This window comes from Lepisma saccharinum, chromosome 5 (assembly GCF_977018435.1).
Source record: "Lepisma saccharinum chromosome 5, izLepSacc3.1, whole genome shotgun sequence".
NCBI lineage: Eukaryota > Metazoa > Arthropoda > Insecta > Zygentoma > Lepismatidae > Lepisma > Lepisma saccharinum.
Genome location: NC_139233.1, coordinates 65,404,451 through 65,421,430, shown reverse-complemented (window position 1 = coordinate 65,421,430; position 16,980 = coordinate 65,404,451). Strand labels below are relative to the sequence as shown.

The 16,980-nt window shown below is 36.5% G+C and overlaps 1 protein-coding gene across 2 annotated transcripts in view; it reads right to left on the bottom strand.

Moving 5' to 3' along the window:
• Positions 1–14,582, bottom strand: part of Oseg5 (intraflagellar transport protein Oseg5) — a 58,829-nt gene extending 44,247 nt beyond the window's left edge. Inside the window, exons 1-5 of one of the 2 annotated variants that reach the window (XM_083122596.1) lie at positions 14,522–14,582; positions 12,012–12,138; positions 10,553–10,716; positions 8,678–8,788; positions 3,471–3,649 (exon numbers count right to left, since the gene is read on the bottom strand). In XM_083122596.1, the coding sequence (XP_082978722.1) occupies positions 3,471–3,649; positions 8,678–8,788; positions 10,553–10,716; positions 12,012–12,106 (549 nt within the window). In that variant the 5' untranslated portion in view covers positions 12,107–12,138; positions 14,522–14,582. Of the gene's footprint in view, positions 1–3,470; positions 3,650–8,677; positions 8,789–10,552; positions 10,717–12,011; positions 12,139–14,316; positions 14,345–14,521 lie in introns of those variants that run through there. The other variant, XM_083122597.1, reaches the window with a different exon arrangement.
• Positions 14,583–16,980: the final 2,398 nt, after the last annotated feature.

Genomic DNA, 16,980 nt, shown 5'->3' with positions numbered 1-16,980 from the left:
CTTCTACTTTCATTAAAAATATATTATATTTCCAGCATGCGCTGTGACTAAAATATTCGAAAAAAACAGTTACATGTCACTTATTTTACACTCTAGAATTTTCAGCATTCTTCTGAAAGTTGTCTTAGCATTAAAAAAGTTGTTTTTAAAACTGATTTTGACTCACGTTTTCATGGTTGGGAAAACGTTGGCAACCACCGTTGACCCAACGTAAGACCAACGTTAATTTGCCAACAAACGTAACGCCAACCTTTCCCACGTAAAAACTGACGTTGGCCCAACTGTGGTGGTTACTTGTATGTATGCTTGTGTGTGTGGTATATTTTTGTCCATTTCAGCATCAACATAAGCATAATCTTCGCAATGATACAAGTATTTTCTTTTAAATATTTCATGTCACTCTCCTCTGGGTTACAACAATAAAAAGGAATGTCAGTGAAGCATACGTGGTCAACCTCAGCTTCAGTGATTTATCCACACATAGACCCTCCCCCGTGAAAAAATTAATCAAAAAGACTTGATTAATCAATTAATAAGGTCAATTAACTAAAATCGACCTTACACCTTATCAAGGTTGAAAATCAGCAACTGCTGATTAAAGCCTAATGTTGCATTACAAAGTGTACTTCTTGTATATACATATTACTTGCATTGCAGATTTGAAAAGTGTGCAAAAAGAGGCAACTCCTGGATAATTCCATGTAACACCAAAAATGGTCATCTCATGTGGACAAAGAAGAATAGGAACATTGTTTGCACCATGTTATGTTTACCAATTTCAAATAATAGAACATATGTATATATTTTAAAAAACAAACAAAAAGAAACCACACAACTCAACTCAGTCAAACATGACGTGGAATGTTGAATACCAGGGTTATACCACATCCCCTGCAAATATATATATTGTCCATAAATTGGACAAACCATAGTTTTTCTTGTATGTACGCATTGCTCGAATTGTAGAATTATTTTCTTGTAGTTTACGGTTATTACAAGCATAAGAAAACAGTTTTTCGTTGTGACGTTCCAGGAGAACACATGCTCCCTTCATTAGACATTTATTTTCATTTTGACTAAAAATACAGTTATAATAATGGTTAGCAATTTTTTAAACAAAAATAATCCGTTATATAATGGATGTTGTCGATGTTAAATTGTTGTAAATATAGCAACCCAACTGAGAAAAGAAGCAGTCTGTTTTATTTTTATTTCAGATATTTTTTTTATCACATTATTTTTTATTTAAAATTATGAATCCCAAATATCATCAGGTAATTCAAAGTTATCATTGTTTTCACAAAGTCTCTTGATGTTTCTGTTACATTAAATTTTTAAAGATGGTGGCTTACTCCATTTGTGAAAAAGAAAACTCGATACTGGATCTATGTTACCATTTTCATTATTTAATTTATTCCAGTGTTCTTCTGCAATGAACGAAGCTTCCCAGACATTCAACTCTATGTTTCCAATCAATCTTTTTAAAACTCTTTTCTTTCTAATCAAATGCTTCTCTTCGATGATGTGAGCTGACAAACCTGTTCTTGGGTTTAGATTTATAATGTCCAAATCGTGTTCATGCCATCTTATTGCCATTTTTCTTGCTGTTTGTCCTACATAATCCTTTGAACATGAACAACTTATATTATATATTCCTGTGGTTTCCACATCTGGTAGAGAGTTTCTCATTTTGAATTCATTAAATGTACATTCCAAACTTCTTGGTGATCTAAAAACAATTATGAAAATAAATCTCCTAAAAATTTTGGCAATTTTATGTGAGAATCCCTTGAGGAATGGAATGCACACACATTTCTTTTCAACAGATTTTTCATCTTTGTCTGTATTTTATTTAACTTTAGTTTTCCTGCGACTTGTTTTTTTGATTTGGTTTATTCTGTTAGTGTGAAAGCCATTTCCTTTTGCTATATTAAAAAGCCTTTCTTCTTCATTTTTGATACCTTTATTATTAGAACATAGTCTTTGTGATCTCAGGAAAAAAATTAAAAATATATTATCCATTGTTATACGTGAATGTTCTGAATTGGCATGGATGTATTTTTCCCCCGCTAATTTTTTCCTATGGACTGATGTTTGAATTGTTGTGTCAGTTGTCTTAATTTGCAGATCAAGGAAAGAAATTACATTGTTATTCATGGGTTCGCAAGTGAATTTTATGCAACGATGTGATTCATTTAACAATTTAAATACGTCCATGATGGTGTTCTCATTTTTAGCAATAATTAGCACATCATCTACACATCTGATGTAGAGTATGATATCCACACCTATCTGATTAACAATTGGAGATTCTATGTAATGAAGGAAAATGCTGGAGATGATTCTGGATACTGGGTTTCCAATTGATAGACGATTACTTGCTGATAGATTTTGCCATCAAATATAAAGTAATTGTAATTTGCACATACAGTAAACCATCGAACCATTCCCATGATTCTACTGGGTTAACCTTCATCTCAATAAGCCATCTGTGTAATGCATCTGTGGCACCTTCTATTGGGACACTAGGATATAAATTTTCAACATCAAAACTTGCAATACAATACTCATTATTCCAAACAATATGTTTTAGTTTCTGTTTCACTTCATATGCATTTTTAACACTGAATGGTGTTTGTTGTTTAATTATAGCAAGCCTTTCAACTAAATATTTGGATAGTTTGTATGCAGGATGTGTGAAAGTTGCAATGATGGGCCATATTGGAGTTCCCTGTTTGTGAGTTTTTGGTAGTCCAAAGGCAATCGGCAGGGTTGAATTTTTGACAATGAGTTGTTTTTTTTCATTTCTCTTGGTATCGTGATACTGCTTTCAATTACTTTCTTTACCTCATTTATTATTTTAGTTATAGGGTTTTGAGAGCTTTCTGTGAAATTGTTTGCTTTGAAACATTGAAAACAATGATAACTTTGATTTACCTGATGATATTTGGGATTCATAATTTTAAATAAAAAATAATGTGATAAATTATCTGAAATAAAAATAAAACAGACTGCTTCTTTTCACAGTTAGGTTGTTATATTACAACAATGTAACATTGACAACATCCATTATATAAGGGATTCTTTTTGTTTAAAAATTGCTAACCATTGTTATAACTGTATCTTTAGTCAAAATTAAAATAAATGTCTGATGAAGGAAGCGTGTGTTCTCCTGAAACGTCACAACAAAAAACTGTTTACTTATGCTTGTAATAACCGTAAACTACAGGAAAATAATTGGACAAACCGTGGCAACAAAGTACATCAGACTGAAACATTGGAAGTTAGCACCCACTCTGGTGGGTAACCTGAGAACACTGGTTTGATTCTTGTTGCCAGGAACACTACAATTTCTATAGTCTAAATAACTTATATCCATTTTAACTACAGTTCCAGGAACAGAAGACCTACATATTAAACTCTAGCCTTAAAAATTAAGCTCCCTTGTAGGAAAAAAAAAATGTCATTACCTGTATTGGTTTACTGTTTGGTGCCAATGGTTTAATGACAAGTATATTTCCTAATGTATGAAGAACTTGATTTGAATCTGGACTCCACACAGCACTGTACACAGGTGTGTCTGACTGAACAATTGAAGATCGCAGCATCCCACTTCTGGACCATATTTTGACTTGTCCATCTTCTCCAGCTTTTCACAAGGGGAAAAAAAGGACCAAACCATTAATAAGCATGAACTTTGCAAAATATCATCTAAGGTCTTCATAATTATTGCATTGTTAATGTTTTACATCTTGTCATGTATATGGTGAGTGATAACACTGCTTAGCTTTGTTTTCATGTTAATAAAACATATGAACAATAAATTTATTGTGAATCTTTGTCTGAAGACCCTGTTAGAGGGTGGAAATGTTACGTTTTTAGTGTATATTTTTACACAATAAATTTTGCCTTGGTCAGCATTTTAATGTGTTGAGTGAGTGACAATCTGGCTGCATTAATTGAATTTTAATTTAACGAAAAGCTAGCTTTTTGTTGAGCATGTTCAGTGTTGAGTATTGATCTTAAAGTCCGCACGTTCATTATATCACCTGCGGTTAGCAAAGGGAGTGGTACTCTTTGTTAAAAGAAACACCCAAGCTGGCGGTTTTCTCTTGAAATAGAAGCAACAAACTGGAGTAGGAAAACGATGTTGCCAAATTGAAGAAGAGGTAAAGAGGAAAAGCAGAAGGAAATGTTAAAGAAAAAAGAAAAAGAAACAAAATTAAAGAATATGGAAAGAGAAAAGAAATACAGATAAAGATTAAAAGGGAAGTGTTTAAGGGTATTATCAAAAGGGGGGGAGAAATATCCAACTCTTACATATTAGGCCTTAATTGACACGAGGGTTCTGGGGGGGGATTCTGAATTAAACGTGTGGGGGGGCAGTATCCAACTCTGAGTCTGACACTATGGCTGGTATTTTAGTTAGAGGGAGATTGAACATTAAATTGAGGGGGGTATCCAATTCTTGTGTATTACTATTGTCTTAGACTGTTGCGGAAATTCTGGTGTGGAGACTGATAATTATTTTTTTTGGAGGAGGCAATGCTGTCTAAAATTAGCATGGAAATTTTGATGGTAGGATTGAGTATTAAATTTAAAGGAGGAAATAGGAAGCTCTTGATAAAGTGTTAAATCTTAGATTGTCGGGAGATTTCTGTAGTGGAGAGAGAGTTCGAACATTAAATTTTGGAGACTGTATTTAGCGATATTGTATGTACACGTTTTCGACCCCAAACGTGCCAAAAGAGAAGCTGGAAAAGACAAAATATCTTGGGATCTTATGGAAGTATTGACACCCCATTAAATTAATATTCTTGAAAGTCTACAAAGAAATGGGTGTAAACATTTTCTTGCTTGCAATCATGTGTAGCGAGAATGCGTGTTTGGCACTTTACTGAGGTGAATGTGAAGTTTTATACAGGGTGTCCGGCTTAGACCTTTAACATTACAAAACAGTATAACTTTAGTTACATTCAACTTCAAATGAAACTTATTGTTTGTATGGGACTGGGAACTGTGGCCATTTGCGAGAATCACCAGTACTTCGAGTTGACGTGACGCGCATGCACATGTAACACATAAATTCCAAGATGGCGGAGTGGACGGTTCAGCAGAAAGTGTTCTGCGTTCTTTCACTGGCAGCAAACAAATCTGTGAAGCTTGTTCAACGTGCTTTTCGGCGTGAATTCAATCTTCAACGTCATGACAATGTTCCTTCCTATTTGAGTATTGCTAAGTGGGATAAACAACTAAGAGAAACTGAAAGTGTTGTGTCGGTGCACGGGAAGTACGCGAAGCGGAAGGCATCAGAGGAAAACATTGAAGTGATTTGCACTGCATTCACAAGAAGTCCAAGAAAATCAATAAGACGTGCAAGTTTAGAGCTCAACATTCCTTGGTCTACTATCCATGACGTTGTGCACAAAAGGTCACGTCTACGGGCGTACAAGATCCAGTTACATCAACAAACTAATCCTGATGATAAACCTAAAAGACAGACGTCTTCGGGCAAAATGTTAACCGAAATTGACAACAACAATGCTTTTCTGGACAAGGTGTGCTTTTCTGATGAAGCTGCATTCCACACGTGTGGCAAAGTTAACAAGCAAAATTGCCGTATTTGGAGATGTGACAAACCTCATGAGTTTCGTGAAATTGTGAGAGTCTCGTCAAAAGTTAATGTGTGGTGTGGTTTAATAAAAGAGAAGATAATAGGCCCGTTCTTCCTTGCTGAAGAAGCAGTGAGAGGAACGAATTTTTTAGACATGCTTCAGCATTACGCTGTGCCTCAAATGCCTCCAGAAACCCTTTTCCAACAAGACGTTGCCCCGGCAAATTTTGCTATCATTGTACGAGAATTTCTCGATGAGCATTTTCCCAGAAGATGGATAGGAAGAGGATCTAAACCACTTGCTTAGTCTCAGCTCTCTTTCTATTTCCCGCCTAGACTCTTTCTTCTGGGGGTTCATCAAGGACCAAGTCTACAGTATGCCCGTCGAGAACTTGGAAGATCTGCGTAACAGAATTCGTCAGGCGATTAACAATGTGACCCCTCAAATACTAGTGAATACCTGGACGGAATTGGAATATCGGTTCGACATCTGCCGTGCCACAGGGGGGCTCATATCAAGGTTGTGTGAAGTGCTGGTGCTGGGACAAAAAAATGCATGAGATTTTCTACCAAAATGTAAATTTTGGTAATAAAATTGGGGTTCTCTGCAAAATTATGCTCTTTGGTAATGTTAAAGGTCTAAGCCGGACACCCTGTACTATAGATGCATTACAAGACATAAGTGATATTCATTAATAACATCACTTCTTAAAATATACTGCTTAGTGTTGGTATACTACTTAATTTAAAGCAGGTGCATCATTTGGGACAAAAATATCGAATCCGCATTTCTAACTTGTCACAGGAAAATTTAAATTTGCACTGAAGATAAAATCCAAGTAATTATTGTTATGGATTATGGTTTGTTACTAAAATAATTATATTTACCCCAGGAAAACAGGGGGTGGGGGTGAGTTCTTTGAAAGGGGAACCCTGTTATATTATCGCCCTGAGGTTAAGAATATCTAGCTAGGATTCTGTAGAACTTGCTCAAGATAGGGAAAGATGGAAGGCCTGTGTTGCTGCAGCCATGAACCTTGGGGTTTAAAAAGGCTAGAGAGTTAGTTAGTTAGCTAGGATTCTGTAATGTATTGTGAAACAAATTGAATCTGCCATACGGCTGGAGCATATTATTTGGTTTGCCAAGGTTGAATTATTCTATCTTTATCTTAAGTTGTGTAACAATTTGTGTTAAATACTCAAATTGAGTTTTATAAACCCTCAAAAATACTATTTATATGCATATTTACATATTTTAATTTACTACATTTAACCACTCAATGTGCTAGCTTTAAGTTTTTTCGAAAATCGGACAATCAAAAAATATGAACAATGTAACATGGTATTTCATTCAAATAGACATCAAATGGGATTATGATGAACGATTTTAGGGGTGGTCTTGAGTGATGAGCACCCCTGTTTAGGGAATAAGGGCAAATCAAGTATAGTGTTCTGTACAGCTAAGAAAAAAGTTACTTTCGGTAGACACGCTGTCGTAATTAAATACTTTGTGGGGATTACGATATGGTTTGAGGGCACGAATGTTTTTTTTTTTTGGGAGGGGACATGATATCATTTGGGGGGATGCATGGCATGATTTTGGGGGGGGTATGGGCAGGCACCTCTGCTCTCCATGAAGGAAATAATATCCTGCAATGTTGTCTTCATACTTGGGATTTTCACTAGCAGCCGTGATAACTTGCATTATGCAAAGTCTAAGGAAAAAACTAAAAGCCCAACACTATAACAAAGCAACAAAACAGCACCATAACACAAGGCACCTTGCAACTACAAGAAATGTAAAGAAAATGTGGTAACAACGTCTGAGTGCACGCGCTTATCGGGAGCGGTTTGACTATTGCTGCGAGTGTTAAGTTTCATGAAAGGGTTGCCAATGGGGACATAATAAATGCGCGGACTTTACCACTGAAGTTTGCAAAGTTCGAGTTACAGGCTGGGCATGGGTGATCATTTCTTCTTTCATCCCCTTATTCCATCATGAAGATTAGCCAAAAGTGACAGAAAAGAAACCCTAAATAACAAAAATAATGGGGAGGGAGGGAGGGAGAGGGAGAGGGAGAGAGAGAGAGAGAGAGAGAGAGAGGAGAGAGAGAGAGAGAGAGAGAGAGAGAGAGAGAGAGAATAATATAAATAAATTTACACTACCATCTTGTAAATCAGTGTGTTTTTCTAGTTAATACCTATGCATATTTTTAAAAATAATCATTTTTTCCTAACAAATATCAGTTAGCTGTTTCTTCTAGGACACATGCACAAATGTTAGTTGGAAACGACCGTCTTGTTTATTTTTTATTCTCTTCTTAGTCAAATGGCATGAAAGTAATAGTGACATTTGTGAGATAACAAAGTTAAATCATGAGATAGAGGAGGGGGTACTGCAGGAAATCTGGTATACCAGCAGATTGGAACTCAGAAATGGGTTCCTCAAAGTATCCTCCAGAGGCTGATATGCAGATATGGTAAAAGACCTTATCTGATGATGTAGTAGTAATGTCCTCGCCTTGTAATCAATGGGTCCCAGTTTTGATGTGGAGGTTCACAGTGGTTCGAATCCTACTTTAAACTGCACATCAAATCCAGTTTAATCTATTTGTGCATAAAGTACACTTAAAACTTAAAAAAATCAAAATATGGTAGAAAAAGGGTTCCTTCTGACCAGTTCTTAAGAAATGTTTGGTACACCTGTTTGGCACCCAGGATAACACCATAGAGATGAACATGCCTTATTTGGAAATTCACTGTGCTTGGAATTCTCCTTGGTGAAGTATTCGCAAACTTGGACGAAACCCTACATTTCAAGATTAAAAACCATACAAACTGGAACTATTACATTATTTTCGGATATATGACCTCCCAAAAGTTAAAAGTGTGGGCCAACCCAGAGACAACACCTGAGCCCTTGGCAATCTCAGCCAATGTTCAACCAGCTGAGCCACAAAAGCACCTTGTCCACAATTTTCACACCTTATATGCCACAATAACAAGTTAAAGCTCTTAATATTAAGTCACATTCTGATCAAAAGATATTCTAAATGGACTCACCTGTCAAAAGACTAGCTCCATCAAAGCTCCATCTTCCAGTCAACACTGCACCTTTGTGAGCCTCCACACTCTTCTCAATTCTGCCATTCTTGTTCACTAGGTGAAACTTTCCTACAAAATAGTGCATGGCATTAATTGAATCTGTTGTGAGAGTACTCTCAATACTTTGAAATTAATTGATACATATATTAAAAATGTGCTACTATTCTATATGGTAAGCACAATATGCAGTTAAGTTTATTTTGTTGATTCTAAAGTAGCCACTCAACCGATTCCCATGGATACAAATGCTTTTCTGATAGTTAAGAAATAGAAGTGTAACAAAAATGTATTTGTGATTGCAAACACATACATATCAACTTCATTTTTCTATGTATTAACATTATTATCCAAGTACTATGGGTACTGTTTTGTCTAACACATGGTCACTTGCTGCAAGGGCTGGACCCTCCGATGTGTCGTGTTTGTAATGTTGAATGTTCTGATTTTGCTTTCCTCAGACAAACTATTAATCTTCCCAACTGTTTGTCATCTATGTGGGTGGATGACAACGGTGTTTTATCAAATGTTTTTAGAGCTGACATCTTCCACCATCTGTAAGGAAGCTTTTAGAACATTCTGACTTTTTAATGTGTTGTGTTTGTCTTGTGCAGGTCCCTTTGCAACCTTGCACTTTTAATTTTTTCCCAAGGGGGCTTTTTACACCCATATATTGAAGGGTGCAAAATGGCCTAAAGTGCAGATGCACCCAAAAATTTTAATTCATTGATTCTGCATAAAATACTGCTGTCTAGTAGATCAGCCAAGCCAGCAACACTTCTGTTTTCAATACTTGGCTTTCCTTGAATAATTGAGAAAAAGTGATAGTCATTACATTACATGCAAGGTCAGGACTGTAAGGGGGTTGATCTAATATTTCTCATTAGAATTATGTGAACAAATGTGGTCAGCAGCATGTGCACTGTTATGAAGAACTACAATTCCTGACCTCAGCATTCCACATTGCCAGGTCTGAATGGCACATCTCAGTTTTTTTCCCCAGTAGTCCTGAGGTTATTATTGTTCCTGGTTTCTTTTTGGTTACCATGATCTCTTGTCCAGATTGAGTTTCCTTGAGCTTTTTCACCTTTGATAAATTGAATGATTTGACTCATTCTTTACGTTTTGCGAGTGGCTGTCAACATTTTCAGAAACCATTGTGTACACAGTTTGTGACAGCCCAAAGTGGTAGTTACAATTCAGAACAATGTTGTTTGTGAAATATTTGCAAACTCAACAGCACTAATTGCAAGGTGACTATTTTCTCAACTGTAGTATTCGTATAATTTCTTTATTCTTCTCAAGCTTTTATAGTTTGTTACTTGTTTATGTTTTCTTTCTTCTGTCCTTTAGTTTTCTCCTCTGTTCAAAATTTGTAATATGTATATGTATGTAATTTTTTGTATTTGTGTAACTTTCGTATTTGTATAACTTTTTGTATTCATATTTATCTAATGTTTTGTGTAATAATTACTATGTGTTTGTATCATGTATTATATATTTATGTAAATTATATTGTATATAGCAAATTGTAATGCCTATTGTAATTGGAGCATTCGCTCTGTTATAGGCGATTGGTTAATAAATAAATAAATAAATAAATAAATAAATGTGTTTGCCTTCTCTGAATGCTAAGAGTGGACAAAGTGACAACAGATAGGTCAGGTAATCAAAGGACACATTGCACAAAGTATGACTAAAAAGTTTGAAGAAAAGACTTATGGTAAAACACTGGCCCTCACAGAGTACTCAAAAATATGCAAGACTATGAACAATGACAGAATTATGTTGTCTGTTTCCATAAGGTACATGCTATGTATTACAAAAGTTCCTTACCATCTGCAGATGTCAACAACAGAAGATCTAATCCCTGCTTCTTTCCAGATACCTGACCTCTGGGGAACCAGTGGAGGTCAGTAGGATAAAGTTCGTCAGGGAAAGTCACAACTGTTGTTGTCTCATTTGACACCAGGTTCCACTTGAGGAGAGAGTGATCATCTCTGTAATGTGAAATTACATGATACAAAAATTGCAAAAAAGTAAAGTAAAGTGATCCCCTGTGCATAGCACCACGCCATGAAGGCGTAGAGGGGGTGTGGGGGTAACGCCTGCAAAACATTTGTCAAATTATACTATGTAATGTTGATTCCCTTATTTTCATCATTTCCAACTTCAACTGTAGGTCTAGTCCCAATTAGCCTATCTGAGCATGAAGTGGAATTAAAATAAACGTCTCGGCTTAGTTAGAAAGTATTTATCATCATAACAAATATATTTGTGTTTTCTATCATAGAACACTCTTAGCTAATCACGATGATGAGGATGCAATGGTGATTATATGAAATAGATGAGGAAGAATAAAGTAGCACAAATGCACAGACTAGGACTCGAATCCAAATTCTTCATGAGCGCAATCAACTTTCACAAAATAGAATGAAAGCCTGATTGCACGAAAGAAATGGAGAATGGTACCTAGACCTTATCAAATAATATATTGAGCTGCATCATTTGCAAATATGCTGCGTAAGTAATGCAATGATAATTTTCCAGCTCAAAACAGAACTTCAACAGAAGATAATTTGTTGGGTTTATTTTATGTATTTAGTTCACTTAATGATCAGATACGCTCATTGAGATGGTTATAATTTGTTACATATATTTATTGCAAATTGTACTGTGGTGGTGATTTATGAGTTCAGTTTATTTGGGGGAGGGGGTCAAAATTTCATAAAATTGTTTGTTTCCATCCAAGTTCACTTCTTTCTTAAGTCAAATGCAAAATTTCAACACATTATGGCCATTGAGTGAGCAACAAAAAGATGTTGAAATAATGAATGTATGATTCAATTTTTTTTATCAGATAAAAGTGTTCAGGCACATTTCACACTCCTCTCTCCTAAACCAAATGTAGAAGAATATTAAAAATTTGATTTTTTTCTTTTTTTAATAAGGACCACATGAAGGACATATGTAGCAAATTTGTAGAAAATTTGAGATGGTGAGTTACATGACTGCATGATTTGACATGGGATAACACTGTGGTGATAACATGATAATAATGCAAGTTGTATACACTCTGTTTTAATCATACACAATCATAAATTCTACCACATTTATTTTATTAAAACAAACAATTTTAGCTTAGTTGTTGATTCTCAGCTATTAAAAAAACGACTGGTATGGCACATTGTTGTATTCACTTAACATGACACTATTTTACATTCTATTCATGTTTTGTGTCTTTTTCCACATTAGCTTTATTTTAATTTTGTTACATCAAATTAGTAACACTTACCCACAAGAAAAAACTTCTTCTGTGGTGTTCCATCCTACACATGACACAAGTTCTGAATGTTTCGGCTCCTTCAAAAGTGATGTTTTAAATCTCATGCTATATTCACAATAAAAACTCCACAAGCAACCTGGAAATTTAAAAAGAAAAGGTACCTCAAATTGAAATTCAGGATTTTGAAGGATAAAAGTTAAAAATCTTTTTGTTTTAGTTACTTGCAAAGTCTGCCATATTCGCTAGAGTGCTGACCATATTGCTGCAAAGTAATATGCGAAGTCTTATTTCACATAAAAATGCATAATGTTACCTTTACCACACAAAACACATATTTCTGGGGAAAGAACACAAAATGAACATATTTTAGACATTTCAGACAAAATAATGTTTCCGAATCCTTTGTGTAAATGCATATTTTGGAGATAATGAATCAAATAGACGAAATATGCCTAATGGCCTTCAGTTTAAAGTGGGATCGGAACTACTATGTGCCTCTGCTGGGTATAGAACCCAGGACCCCTAATTACAAGGTCCAGAACATGTGTCACTTGAACATTTCACCAATCAAAACAGGCATGCGTAGCCTGCCATGTCACTTTGAAACATTGCTGCTGATTGGTCCATTCCTAAGTGGCACGTGTAGCTTGTTGCTTCAGTCTGAAATCTCCAGCACTTCAAATATGCACGTCTGACTACATATTATGTGTAAAGGTCATTTTCACAATAGAAGTCATTGTTCAGAGATAATCAGTGTACATTTTCAATGGATAATTTGGAAATGTACGTTGTTGTTCATTGTAATCCACACAATACAACAAGCAACTAACATGATGATATCAGAATTAAACGATCTGAACTGGGGCCATTTCCACTGTTCTTAGAACATAAATAATTTTCAGTTTTTAGCACTTAATAATTCGCTCCCTAGTTATGCTATGATGAAATTGATGGAAGAACATTCACAAAGAACACCCATGCCCAGCTGGGGAGATGCTTTGCATAATTCTTCCTAACTGAGGAGATAATAATAACAATAATATTTATTTCCGTAAACCTGCAATACATAGGCATGGAAAACGTCAAGGATAACATGTGGAGAGAGCTGTGATTGAGAGTTTAGTCTACAAATAGTTTAAAATACATGATTGCTAAGATGATATATCCTAAACAGCCACATAAAAATTACCATACACAAAGGGAGATATTACCGAAAAGAATTTCATACATGAGGGCATATATGTTATAAATAGCACAAAATAAGGTATGAATGAAGAATACAGAGAATGTCTCTAATTACGTTGATATTTGGTATACTAACTAAATTTCGCCTTCTAATCAGGAATCTGTTGTTAAAATGCCGCGGACGCATGTAAAAATTCACGGGTAGCCCCACGAACTATGCACGGGTAGCCCCACAAAGCATTGACGGATAGCCCCACGAACCATTTCCGGCAAGGTTTAGTTAGGCAAGCATAGTTAACATTTTGGTAACACTTTACTATACGGGAGACGGATTTCTTCAAATTTACAGGAGAAAGTACTTACGCAAATCATTTTCTGTAGCGTTGTTGATGTTCGGGAATGTAGTTTGAACCATTTTAATGCCAATGCATGTGGTTTTCTACGAAAATCTATTTCCGACGCGCTATTGCTGCTGCTACAAGCCGATGTTGTCTGTATATGCTAAATTGAACGAAAGGAGTGCTAATGGAACCTAACCTAACCTAGTAGGCATACCTCGTCCCCGTAATGGTTCGTGGGGCTATCGTGAATTTTTGGGCTGTCAATGGTTTTTGGGGCTACCCGTGGATGGTTTGTGGGAAATAAGGAACAACAGTAAGTACTCGTTAATGTAAGAAATAGACATTATTTTCGTTCGAAATGCATTATTTCACCTAAAGAAATGTTCCGCAATGCAGAATAGTACGTTAGCAATGTAAAAAATTGCGAAATAAATCATTGATAGGTGTCTCTGGTATAGTAAAGTAGTACCAACATTTTTTCGTAAAACAACGCGAAAAAGCTTTCTTTAAAAAAAATTTCAACTTACATCAGCTTTTTCATAATTTCCAGACGTGTCCGCTGCATTTTAACAACAGATTCGTGATCAGAGGCCAAATTTAGTTAGTATACCAAATATTAACGACATTAGAGACATTCTCTATATTCTACATTCGCTCCCAAAATAATTTACAAATTTAAAGTTAAAAGAAATAATAATGAATACATATGGCAGAATTAAATATGATAAAAACTAGAGGTATTGTTTGTTAATTTCTAGACCTCCTGGATTTTACAAAAATTCAGTTACCTGCGGAACGGTATACTTCACAGATTAGGTAGATTGGTATGCTTAGATCAACACCATAGACTACTAATAAGGGCAATTACATGTTATTGTAGTACAAAAAAATGTACATTCGGCGAATCAAATAACTGTACACTTAAAATATTTTGCAAAATGAAACAGCATTCTTGCGTACTTGCAGTTTACATTGAACTTATTCATAAAATACCTGGAAAATATTCGGTGCAACTTGATTCGAAATATTCAGCATCCAGCAGACGACACCAAACAAAACAGATGTGTCTCGTTTATCGCACAACACGAGACCAACTTCGTGTTCTGACATCAGATCTGGAAAACTTACGTTGTTGGGGTAGGTCTGGTTCTTTTAGCATAAATGCACTGCAAATATATTATTTTTGCTAAGAGGACTAAACTTAACAAGCCTAAGCTAACAAATTAGGTATTTAGCGTATTTCGGTGACGTCAGATAACAAAGTTGGTCTCGCGTTGTGCGATAAGAGACAAGTGACACGAGGAAGATGAAAATAGTGATAAGGTTTTTAATCTCTCGCTTCAGATCGTCTTTAGCCAGGAGTGGCGACAGATTACATTAGGCGTGCTGAGGCCGTGTCAGAAAAGTGCAAGACAGTACTTGAAGCGAGCAACCTCCGAGCAGTGACGTGCACTGAGGAGTAGCTAGTCTACCAGAGATAGATCAATCAATCTCACGTCTCTAATTATTTTCAAATCACAATATTTATTATCTTGAAACCTCAGTTCATATGCAGCATTTCTTTCCACGCGCTTCTCGTCCCTCGATGTGATCAGCTGGCTCTTCTTTCGCCTTACCAGATCCAGGTATAGACAACCGCCCGAGGAGAAAGGGAAGATTTCTGCCTCTACCTCCCTTGCCCCTCGCCCCCGCTCCTATGGTTGAAAACCCATGCTTTCAGGTCCTCCAGTCTATCTCCTATAGACGGTGTTAAAGGCGGAGCTACTGCGGAGCATGCGCACTCGTCTGGTCCCCCTCGAACATCCGGTTACGCTTAAGGTGCTATGGACGTTAATATGAAAGAGCAAGGTGGAGATTCTTTTACAAGCAAATAGGGTGTCAACTGTGTAGTATATTGTTTCACAGTTCGATCGGGAACAAATTTATTGAGTCAAGTATCACTTCGTAGGTTTCCGAAGAACGTAGAGAGACGAAACCTGTTGATACAAGTAGAACGAAGAAAGGATTGGTACCCGGAAAGTATTTGTACGACTTGCATTTTGTTAAGCATGTTGATCGTTTATCTGCGTATTGTGTTGTGGTGAAAAGCACGCCTCTTAGTGAGGTTTCAAACCGAAGCGACACGCGATAGCAGGGTTCGTACCGAAGTGACAAGCGACGCAGGCCCATTTAGTCTATAAATAAGCATTTACCGCTCAAGGGAAATCAAGTCTCAGGCGGCACAATACACGCCATTGGGAATCTGCGCGACACGTGCAGCTTATTGTGTCGCTTCGGTTCGAAAAATTTCATTGATCACTGAGGATTCACTTTTAAGTGGCACGGAGATTACACCCCGAAGCGACAAGCAACAGCCCCTTTACTCTAAAGGAAAAAAATCCACCTTGCATACGAGTACAACGGACCGAGGCGACACGATGCATGGTGCTGACAAAACAACAGTCCACACCAAGCGACACGTGCTTTTTCTCTTGATGAATTGGTTCGAAAGGAAGCTTTCAGACTGCAGCGATACACGTTTCTTGGAAACCAACATTCAAATATAAAAAACACCTTCCGAATTAAAGCGACACGACAAATTGGAGGTGTCGCTTGTCGCTCGGACTGGGCCGTTTTATCAATACCGTGCATTGTGTTGCCCCGGCCTGTTATTTGCGCAAGCGTGGCTGGTGAATGGTTTGCTTTCGATCCAATGCTTCTGTGCGAAATCCCGATGTCGCTTCAGTCTGAAAACTCCCTTGTTGTTTGAAGTATATTCGTGCAAGTGAAAGTGGCATGCCATATCATAGGTTTTCCCTAAATCCCTCAGGCGGAAAGGCGACGTTGAAAGCACATATATTTACTTTAGCATTTGTTATGTGTCATTACTTCTGCAGATTTGTTGGCAAAGATTCACTTAAGCTTTACTTTACTTTACTCTACTTTACTTTATAATATAATAATATCACTAGTTTTATACAATTATCTTTCCCTCACTTTTCCATTTACGAAATAATTGAATATATCTAAACTTTTGTACGTTTTGAGTTCGTCGTGTGTGTACATGAGACACTTGTATGTAGTATGCTATACAACTGGCGGCCACAAAGACACGTCATATTTTAATAATCTGCTCTGCAGTTGATCATCCGACGGATTCTAGACGTCCACTCCTTCATAGTAGAACTTTAACAAATACCTTTCTTGACTATCGTCGCACAACTGATGAAAACAAGCGCTCATTTCTTACTTTGTATGCCGGTGAATCTGCACTGGCAACAACGGGGACTGGCCTAAACCGGAAGTTCCGGGGGGACCGGGCAAGACCTCACCAATGTTTATGTTTACATTTTTAACACGGTCTATAGGACAGATAGGGGATTGGTTTCCCTTCGATTCCTTTGTATATTCTCTAAAGAACTCAGGGGAAAATTTTCTGCAGTACCTATATTCTCTGTATTTACACAACCTTT